The 11,036-nt window shown below is 41.2% G+C and overlaps 1 protein-coding gene across 1 annotated transcript in view; it reads left to right on the forward strand.

The window, feature by feature from the left end:
* Nucleotides 1–10,337, forward strand: part of NR4A3 (nuclear receptor subfamily 4 group A member 3) — a 29,931-nt gene extending 19,594 nt beyond the window's left edge. The window contains exon 8 of the mRNA XM_087758299.1: nucleotides 7,215–10,337. Within this exon, the coding sequence (XP_087614425.1) occupies nucleotides 7,215–7,477 (263 nt within the window). The 3' untranslated portion in view covers nucleotides 7,478–10,337. The remainder of the gene's footprint in view (nucleotides 1–7,214) is intronic.
* The last annotated feature ends 699 nt before the right edge of the window (nucleotides 10,338–11,036 follow it).

Below are 11,036 nucleotides of genomic sequence, written 5' to 3' on the forward strand. Positions count from 1 at the left end.
GCATGCCCTGAGAAGTGTCTTCTTGTCTTCTCCCTGCAGTTTGAGTATGACAAGCCATGTGCTAGTTTGCAGCTAGTCCCACCAAAAGAGAAAAAATAATAAAGCTAAATTTTGGAAATCTGAACTCTGTTGAACATTTTTAAGCATTGTTTCGAGGCTTGGCTTAGATTTAGGTGGGTCTTTTAGGTGCCATTCTGTATCTCTGGAGAGGGTACTCTTCTCTCCTGTAATGGACTGTCGGAGGCAATGGGTAGTCAGCAAACCCTGGTTCAAGCCCTTTTTGTGGGTCAGAGCAATGGAGAGTGACCTTTTCCAGGAACATAGGATATCCGACTATTGAGTATCGCTGTCTTTTGTGCTGAGGCCATTTGACATATTTCACAGGCTGGAGGATGGCTGTTGTGTTGATGACTGGGGGACAAGCTGGTGCTCAGAGGGACACCCAAGGCCCAGTCTCAGGTCTGATTCCAACAGGAAGGGAATCTGACCATGCATCTCCCATGTCCCAGATGGATATCCATGTCATTGGGCTGCAAGACAGGAAGGAGCAGGAAAGCTTTGTTTTGTGAATCTAGTTGTTTGCTTTTATTAGCAACGCTGCAAAACCGAAATGCTGGCTTGAGCAAAATTTTCTTCATTGTTACACAAATTGCTCCAGTTCTTATTTTGCATTAATCAACTTTTCATGACTTGATGGTTCAACCAAGAAAAGAAAAAGACAACAACTCAGTGTTGTATAATAGTCATAGCTTGTTTTAATACTGTACAGCATCTTAGGTAGCACCAAATTCAAGAATTGTCTCTGTGGGTAAAGAAAAACGCTCGTGGGAATAATGACCTGTTTGTTCTTGATTTCATGAATGCTCTCCATAGCCCAAAGACAGACATGCTCTTAGAAAACAAACCCTCTCATATACCTAGTCATTGGCAGTTTAGTGGTGGACTTGGCAGTGATAGGTTAATGGTTGGACTCGATGATCTTAAGGGTCTTTTCCAACCTTAATGATTCTATGATTCTATTGCTGAAGGCAAAAATTAAGAGAAGTCGCTACTCTGTTTCGCATGTTCTCTCTCTGGTCTCCAAGAGTGATGGGGAGAACTAACATCTCTCTACCAGTGAAGGAAGAGGGAATAAATGTAAAAATTAGTGTTGGAGGCTAAAAGACATTCCCCTGTTCCCAGTGTCCCAAGATACTGAAGGCTGTTCTCTCATTTTGGGATGTCAAATCGGCTCCCCAGTAAGAGCCCCAGTAGTTCCGGTGCCCTTTAACTAACCCTGCTGACTTGTTTGGAGCTGCAAATCTCCTATCTCAACCACAGCTGCAGGTCACAGCATAGGTTGTGTGGTTGTAGGCACATATGACCCTTAGTTCTGTTTAGTAATTTTGAAGAGAATGACAGGAGACCTAGTGAGTACCACAATACTCGCTAATTCACTGCTTGCTTTGGGTAAAACTAAAGGTATGTGCAACATAAAATAAACAGGAAAAGATTTTGTAATATTTTGCATTGTATAATCCATTAGAAAGTCCATATATTTGTGCTTTTGCTGTTTATTTTATGTTTCCTGGGAATTTGCAGTATGTTGCCTAGAAGGAAAAGCATCATGTTGGATTGCTGCTGAATTTTCAAGTCCTTTCAGATAGGACATCAGCTTGAAAGAGCACCCAGAATGAAAGAAGTGACATCTGGTTTATTATGGGTGGCTTGCAAACAGTTAACTTAAACTCTGCAATGCCAAAGCACATCTTTTTTCTTTAAGGTACTCCTTTAGGATCTTCCTCTCTCTGTCTCTCTTCTCTTTTTTTACTTCCTTCGGTTGGTTAAGAAGGGCTGGACACAACTTCCTCCAGAGCAGATCAGCGGCGCTCTGAGCATCAGCCAGAAGAAAGTAGTTAGGAAACAACACACGACACTCACCCCACATCCCCATGAAAGCAAGAAATGAGTTCTGTCCTGTTCTTTTTCTTTGGATCATTTATTCTGTTGGGATATAGGATCTAATGAGCTGAAGAAGAGTGCCAACATGGAAAGAAAATGCTGGTCATCTTGGGACCAGTTCTGTCCTTCGTTCCACATGGACGATTTCTATCAGTTTAGTGTGTGGCGTAGATCACCAGTGTTCCTGCACAACCACTCCATGCTGGACTGCATAGTGTTGATGATGACGCCTTGCAGAGTAGACCAGATATTAGCTCAGCCTATTCTTGAAAATGCTTCCTTAACTTCCCAAATGACCATTTATAATGCTCTGCTTTACAGTTTTTCTAACTGTCAAAATATAAAGGTTGAGATTCATCTCAAGGGCACACTCTAACTTAGCATCAAATTTCTGCCCGCTCTAAAACAGCTAGTGTTCTCTCTCTCTCTCTCTCTCTCTCTCTCGTTGATTCTCTTTTCCTCTCTCCCTCTTTCTTTCTCTATCCACATCAAAATATTATTGTTTTGCCCACTTGACACTCCCAGCGGGATGCTGCCGAGTACAGAGCATTCTAGCCCTCATTCAGCCAAGCTCTTTTGGCATATGTTTTGTTTTAAGTGTGTTACAGACCAGCCCAGAGCCACTGTATATATTGGGCTTATTCACACTCTTAATGCTTTGTTAGACTGGCACCAGAACATGGAAGAATATTGTGAGGTTTCAATTAATTACAAGTTTCTGTTTGCCTTCCTGCTGTTGGGCTTTCTGTTCCAGTTTACAAACACAATTTTTAGTACCATCAGTCATACCAAGAAATAGTAAGGAGTCCGGTCTGGCTAAAAAGTGTCTGGCTGCCGCAGTTCCCTTCTGAACATGAATTTGCCCAACTTCCCTACGGAAGGGAGGCTCACCTACTCTTCAGCAGCAGATATCCTTCAGTCCTGTTGCCAGGATCCTCCAGAGTGGGTGCTTCGTGTGCTGGGTCTACATACGAGCAGGTGGCAGACTGGAGGAGTGTAGGAGAGCCAGTTATAAAAAAAAAAAAAAAAAACCTCTCCAGATTGCATTGTCTGCCTTCCCCCCGCCACTTTGCCGAGGGAAACACTGTCAGCATCAAAGTGAAGTACTCATTCCTCCTTCTCCCCTCCCACCCTTTTGCTGAGGCAAGAACTCTTTCCTCCTACACCAACCAGCAGTCTGTGTGTTACGTTGTGGTTTTCTTAAAGGAGGGAGCAAACTATGATGTCCTGTGTGGTCATTCAGCTCATCTGACTTTAGGTACCTTGCACAGCTGATGGAGAATACAGGGCACCTCCAGAAGATGATTCACCCACCTAAAATCTTGATTATCTTCTAAAAATGCCCATCCTTCCACTGACGTTAGAAGGAGCTCGAGAAGTCTGCGCTCCTCGCTTGGGCACCCCTGTAAAGTGCCCGAGAGTTAGGCAGGATAAATATGGGCCAGATTGCAAGAGGAGACTCTTGGATATGCCGAGTTGCAATCTTGCTGTGTAACAGCGTGCACGAGACGAGCAGAAAGCTGCAGGCAACTGAGCCTTGTGTTTATTTGAGTTATAGAAGGGGAAGAGGATTGTGAAGGGGGAAGAGAAAATCAGATAACTATATTGAAACCGAGACAATCAAAAGGCCTATTTTAAGTCTGCAGCGGACATCTGTTGCATTTCTGATTGGACTGGCACCTCAGAATGAATTAAGGCTAAAACTGAGCCACCCTGACACAGAGCACAGAGCTCAAGGGTCTCTGAGATACTCAAGGTCTTTGAAATACTTGTGCTCTTGGAGAGATGTTTCTCATAAAGGTAGCACTCCGTCTGCCTAGCCCTGGCATAACCTACCCCGTGTCAGAGATTAGGGAAAGAAGGACTAGCACAGCTGGTAACAGGTTTTCCTGCTCTTTTACTTTCTTCCTATCAAGTTTTTGCTGATCAGCGTAATTATAGCACAGAATCGTGTTGAGATTCCTGGGAAAAGGAGAAAGGTGTAAAAAACTTGCTGCCTTCAGTTTGCCAGGATGAGCTGCTAAGTTTGCAGAGCTTTAGAGGCAAGACTTCCGATGAATCATTTTGACAGGCTTATGGAGAGCATCTTTGCCATAAATCACCATTTTTCTTGCAAAAATCAATGGTATCCTAAAACACAAGGCTGAGAAATCCTATATTCACTTTACCCGGTGCCTTTTTAATTGTCATTATAAGAAAGTCTGAATACAATAATATTTACACACCTCCTCAATCAGTTAGAGAAAATCTATGGGTTTTGACTAGCTGTCCTTCTTGGGATAAATCTTGGCCTTATCATTCCCATGTGGATAAGAACGTCCTGTGGAAGACGGCGAATGATTAGAGGCCATCAGCTTCAGCACCGGTGCACATACTTACCACAGGTGCCTTGTGCTGCTGTCTTTAGGTTGAGTGAGAAAGACTGTGGGTCTTTCTTGGCCCAAATGAGCCTGGTCGTGTGGAAAAGGCAAGAAAATGTTTCCTGCTATTTGAACCCTAACTATTAAATTTAAATCTTTGAGTAAATTAGACCCAAGACTCCTCAGGTCTACCTAAGAGATGAGTTGTTTCTTATACTAGTACGTTCCCCAGAAACTAGTTGGATGCTAACACCAGCGACTGCAATGGCAGTGCCAGTGCATATGCTGCCCTTTATTAGTGGAAGAGCTTCCACACAGGTGGCTTTGACTTTCTATGGGTCCACAAGGGATGCCTTAGGGACTGGAGACTGAGAACTCCTTCTTCCAGCGAGGCGGTTCCAGTTGTGAGGAATTACCTTTGTAGAGGTTTGCAAGTAGCAAAGGCCATTGCATGGCAATTGATGCAGGAGAGGACAGCGCGGTTTATCAGAGACTGCTTTAATATTGTAGCACCAGAGAGTGGCTTAAGGACAGAGTATGTCTTAATACTGAATTTTCATTATTTTGCTATTTAAAGCAAGGCTACTAATATTAAAATCTTTGCACATACTGTGTTTTGCATCAGTATGTTTCACGGCTAGCCACCAAAGACATGATTTGTTCATGAAACCTTCTGAACTTGTCAGTGTGAGACAACGACTGTTTAGTTCTGGATGGAAATGTTAACAACGTTGCTGCGTGCTCCAGAGCCAGAGATAATTTTCCATGCTCTGCAGCAAGGTATACACCTACTGACGCATTGGTTTAAAAATGTGCTCTGCTAATTTGTAGTCAGGTTTTGGATCCTTTCTAGTATTTCAGCTCCCTAGGTCCATAAAGATATCTTCACTTACACAGCCAGGAAACAACCTCAAAACAGATTAAAAGATGGGAACTCTTCAAAGACTGCAAGATTAATTTAATGTCCTGCAGATTCTCTCAGTAGGCTAGTGGTAAAAAAAAAACACAACCAAAACCCTACAGCTTTTCAAATCTGTATAAAATATTTATCCGCCAAGATTTTTAAGGGCAGAATCTGCCTAAGTATTTACTCTCAGTGACCTGTATAGTTAAGGCTTACATAATTACACTATACACCATTTACTGGAAAGGCTTTAAATATTCATCTACTCCTCGTGTTTTAATGTAAACAAGGCACTTGGAATACCTAGGGTTTTTAATTCCTGCAAGGTGGAAAAGATGTCTGAAGCAGATGTTACTGCTTGGATGAGTGTTGCTCTGAAGGAACAGGGCAGATTGATGGTACTTAAACGATAGAACACAGTAACTTCTGGCCAGAGATGTACACGTCTGCACATCTCTGATTCTGATCCCAAACTAGTGTTCTTCAGGAGCTGGCTCTGCCTCAGTAAATAAAGTTGAAAAAAGTGTAAAATGGGTGAATATCAGTGGAAAAATCAGACCTTTACACTTCTGACTGCCTTCATTGAACCCCATCTGTTTTATTGGTTTGTCAAGAACATCTAGCCAAAACAGGCGGTAAGGGGAGGCAGCGAGGAGTTTATATACACATGCCTGGGCAAGGCACCACTGCGCCTTGCGCAGACACCACGCCTGCTTCTGGAAGTAAAGAAAACTCTACTCTTTTCCCTGTTCGTTAGGGGACGGACAGAGAAAGTATCTATCACCCACTCCTCCTGGAGCAGAGGAACAAGAGCTGGGGGCAGTGGGCACAATATGGCGCGTGGCTGCCAGGGGTGGGGGAGAGGGCCAGGGAAGGCAGACAACTTCAAATGCATCAAAGACGAGAACTGCCAGAATTACTCCTTGTCCCCTGCTGTCACTGATTTTATATGTCTAGTTGGTTAAAATTCATTTAACCTGCATTTTCTTAGACTGTCCTATCCGGTATTATTCTATTTCATGTGTAAATGATTATGACTTTGCCATTGAGCAAGTTCTTACCTGTGAATTTCAGTCAAAGGCAAATCAAAACATCACAAAATCATTTGTTCTGAAATGTTATATGAATTTATCCCCACTCAATCTTGATAGCAAAAAGCACAAAATTGTCTTTCCCCATGTACCAGTAAAGAGCCTGCTTTTAACGAATCACAAATCCGATTCATTCTGCTTACGCTTAAAGAACTGTGGATGCATTTAACATGGTTGTAGCCTTTTAAAAGGCTATTCAAAGGGGGCCATACCCCAGCTCCCCTTCCTTTTAGGAATGCCGAGGTTTTGGTGACGGATAACAGCTGCCTTCTCACTTTAGGCATTGCTCGCTCAAAGCAAAATAGTTAACTTCCAGGCTTCTTTTGTCTTAGACCTTTTAAAGATTAATAAACTAAAAAGCAGCAGCTGATCAAAATAACAAAGGGTGGTAAGGTGCCTTTAGTTTCTTATAAGAGTGTCTGCGAATTCCTGGTGGAATTCTAGGCCCAGCGCTGATGGAGCTGGCTAAGGATATCGATCGCCACTTGAGTTCACTGAATAAATAATGGTTGCCATAGTTATTGAGCATTCACAACTGGTGGGGAAGCACGGAAATCTCCAAAACACCTCCTGTGATAGTTTTGCTGGAAAATCACCCAATTAATTCTGTCTCATATCATGAAAATTATGCGAGATACGAAGGATGTTTGGAGTCCTTGTAGTAGAATTTCAATCATAATTGAGCATCTCTGCTGCCTCTTTTAGCAGCTAAAGAGAAAAGGGCACTTGCCATCTCTTATTTTGTGTGGCAGAAAGGTTAACTGACATCATAGAACCCCAACTGTTCTGAGAAATCTTATACTTGCAAAGCATTTTTCGCTTTGAGTGCCAGAGTGTGGATTTGGGTCACACCGAAGAAAACGAGCTCTCTCAATTTGGGGTAGGGAGGCTGATGTGTTTTTTCCTCTCGCTTTGCAGAACGACATGGATTAAAAGAACCAAAGAAAGTGGAAGAGCTATGCAACAAGATCACAAGCAGTTTGAAAGATCACTTAACTTTCAGTTGCCAAAACAAAGGACAACCGCTTGAGTCTGCGGAGCCGAAGGTACTGGGTGTTCTGGCTGACTTGCGTTCTCTCTGCACACTGGGACTGCAGCGCATCTTTTACCTGAAACTGGAAGATTTGGTGCCAGCCCCTTCCATTATCGACAGGCTGTTTCTGGACACCTTACCCTTCTGAGTCAAACCACCCTCCTGAAAGGCAAACGCCCACCAGAGCAGGCAAACGGATCGTGACTTACAGCTAACATTTCTGCCCTCACTTAACAGAAAAGCAGCTCCGAGTCTAAAATGAGGTCTTTTCTGGCGCTTTGTCCTTACAACCTGAGGCCTGAAACGTACTGGCTTACTGGTTTGGGGTTGTGTTCTTTGTTTTCTTTTGTGTGATTTGGGTTTTTTAAATGGCTAATATGGCACTTTTGGACAATGCTATCCCAGCAGCAGTAAAAGGTTAACATGACTGTTTTAAATCTGTTGTTTAACACCTCATGGCATATGAGGAATAAAATTGTAGAAGCTGTGTTTGAAAACAAGAACAGCAAACGGTTGTTTGCCAGGGTAGTATGTGTTTCGTGAGGATACCTTTAGCATACTTCCTGCATCAAGGGCACATACATCAGCACAATCGAAACAAAAATTCACTTTTTTAGCAAAGTACATTCAATTGAACGTTTCATACGAATCAAATATAGCAAAATGACAATGGCTGTTAGCTCCCATGTTCAAGTGCAATTTTTTAAAGTGCTGTCTTACTAAGTCTCGTTTATTAACTAATTTATTTTACTATGAAAACAAACGGAAGAAATCAAGTGAGAAAATTACATGCACTAACTTACCTGACAGAGTTTTCCAAACTTGATTCCATGTAGCGCAACTTATTGACAAATGTATGTGGAAGACACGGGAGCAATTGTGGCTCAGTTGTTCCTTAGCTAAGGAAATCCGAGTAAGTAGTGATTGGAGCATACAGGGTCAGCATCAGGGATAGTTCAGTTTTAGACTTCTAACATAAGCGACGAGTTAGTAAACGGACAGAAGATGGTTTTCAAGAACAAGCAAGTCTTGTAAAATAGTATGAATGTAAGTGCTAGGAAGGATATAGCGGGCTGCGTTTAAACATTCCGTGTTCGTACTCCTTTTTGTATGTTTATACTGTTGATGCCATATTAATATGAAATAATTTGTTGCATAGTGTCTTTATTTGTATAAATGTTTGTATGCATGGTATATTGTAATGGCTTTGCCTGTATTTATTGCAATGACTGCCAGCTCATGGGAGCCCTGTTACACATGATAACTAAATGGGGTGTTCACACTGACTCAGATACACCAGTTGGAAAACTATATACATATATATAATGTGTATATATATATATGTATATACCTATATTTGTGTGCGTGTGTGTGTGTGCGCGTGTCTTTTTATTAACCATTTGTATATAAAATATCTGTCAAATCACAAGCAGAGTTATTTTACAGTTTATTTGCAGTGACTTCTAAGGCAGTACTGTTTAGCACTTTGATATTGAAATCTTGCTCATGTTTTGCTAAATTCAAATAATATTTAAAAAGTTTAGTTCTAAAAAACTTTATATGCACTGTATTAAGTCAAAATTTTGTTGGTCATTTTGCTAAGGAAATTTTTGAATGTCAACCTGATGTCACTGTATCTTTTGTTAGCTTTAAACATTCTAGCTTTTGTCTTTTTTTAAACTATGCTGTTTATATGGAAATTAAATTATACAATCAAACAGATGCCAAATGAATTGCCTAATTGCTGCAAAGGATAACCCTGATATCGAGTCACTGTATGGTTTTCAAATAGTAATCTGGTATTTTATCACTTACTATGTTTGGATGTGCTTTTATGAAAAAATTATTCTTATATCAAGATTTATAGTAGTGTCAATAAGGAAACAGACTTCTAATCACTATAGTTAATATTTCCGGTTTACCTGCAGATAATATTTGGAAAAGTATTGCTTTTTGTATTGACTTTTAAGCTTATGTGCAAACATAATAGCATAATTAAATATCAGAGAAGCTAATGTTTCTTGTAGGTTGCTGTAACAAGCCTGACCAGCAAGACAAATATATTTTGACTGAATTTGCTTTTGTATATACTAAATATATATATATACGTATATATATATACACTCACACACATGTGCGCATACAAAAACATACAGACACAAAATCCAGAAGTATGTTTACTTTTGTCTCCTTGTGTAAGACACAAGGTCCCTTGAGAAATTACTTTTATCTAGGGACAAATCCTGCCAGGTGCTGAGCACCAGCCAGATGAGGGCTTGCAGGCGCTTCTTGCGAGTGGGCCCTTACAAACAATTTTCAGGCGAATCAGCATAGTACAGTAAAATTGCTTTTTTGTTGAGCAAGGTTTATTTATTAAGTGGAATGTGAGTGGGAGGTAGCAGGTCCAGAGCCCCGTGTGAGATTTCACGTAGCCGGTGTCCTCCAGTCTTCCATAGATAGTCTTAACTGTGATACTCTCCCAGGTCCCATCATCTGTGGAATTGTCCTTCATGTCAACTTCAATACACGGATTCATCCTAGAGTACAACCAGTGACAGGTCACAGTGGTAAAAGAAACAGTTAACGCAGAATAAATCTACTACTTTTCTTAGAGCTCTCTCAGCGTGAACATGCCTTTGTCTAGGCAGAATTCAGGAATATATCAGGTGTTAAGGGAGAGTGCCTTGCTTTTATTTCAGACAACAGTGTTTCAAGAGTTTCTTCACTCCGCTAACCGCAGTAGGTTTTTTCTTTTTTCTTTCTTTTTTTTTTTTTTTGTGGTGTTAACCTGTGGGTTGAAAGAAATGCTCTTGTACATATACAATGTAAATTAAAATTATTAAATTGAATAACATTTTTTTCAGAGGCCCCATGTGTGTTGAATAAGTATGCTTAATTCTGTTAAAATATGATGTGAATTTTTTATCGTTTATAAAACATTTAAAAAATTGTCTATTTGAGTCTTAAAAGTGGAAAAATTGGTGAAGCATGCTTAAGAACACTGGCAATTTAATGGCTAGTCTTTTGATTAAAATAGCTTTTATATAAATACAAGACCTGCAGTATCTGGTTATGCAATCTCAAGAGAGCTGGACCATGGTTGTCCCCGAGGTTGAACTACATATGGACCAGAGCAGAGAGGCTGCCTGCCCCAGACTGTACTTCTCCTCCATGCTGGGAAGGGGATGGCTATAGGGCTCGTGGTCCCATATAGTGGCTATATCTGGCTGGAAAGAGCTCTGATCCCATCTTCCGTCCCTTTTGTGTCAGTAAATCCTGGTAAGACATCGCTCCAGCAGGCACCTGCAGCACTTTCTTTAAATGAGCGTCCAGTTCCTTTCCTCACCGTGCCTTTGCTTTGTAGGAGCGATCACCTACCCCCTGCCAGAGAAAACTGTTTGGCTACAAATGCATTTTCTACAAATGCAGTTTTGAGAGGCATCTGCCGCTATTCCGAGTATTGCCATAAGTACCGATGGCTCCGGCACACCTCCGTGAGAGCTGTTCTCCTGCAGGAACTGCTCGGCTGGAGGTTACATCAAATGGTGTGCTGTGGCGGGCTGCGGGACTGGCAGCTCCTTCTTTGGAAATGTGACAAACAAAAGGTTGCTCAAACTCTTCCAAATTATTTGTTCCTTTCCCCCTATGCCTTATTTCTAAAATTAAACTAAAAATCTTAAAATCCTTAATGAGAATGCCAATGAGTT

This window comes from Nipponia nippon, unplaced genomic scaffold (assembly GCF_047370975.1).
Source record: "Nipponia nippon isolate SJK-2023a ecotype South Korea unplaced genomic scaffold, ASM4737097v1 scaffold_1, whole genome shotgun sequence".
Taxonomy (NCBI): Eukaryota; Metazoa; Chordata; class Aves; order Pelecaniformes; family Threskiornithidae; genus Nipponia; species Nipponia nippon.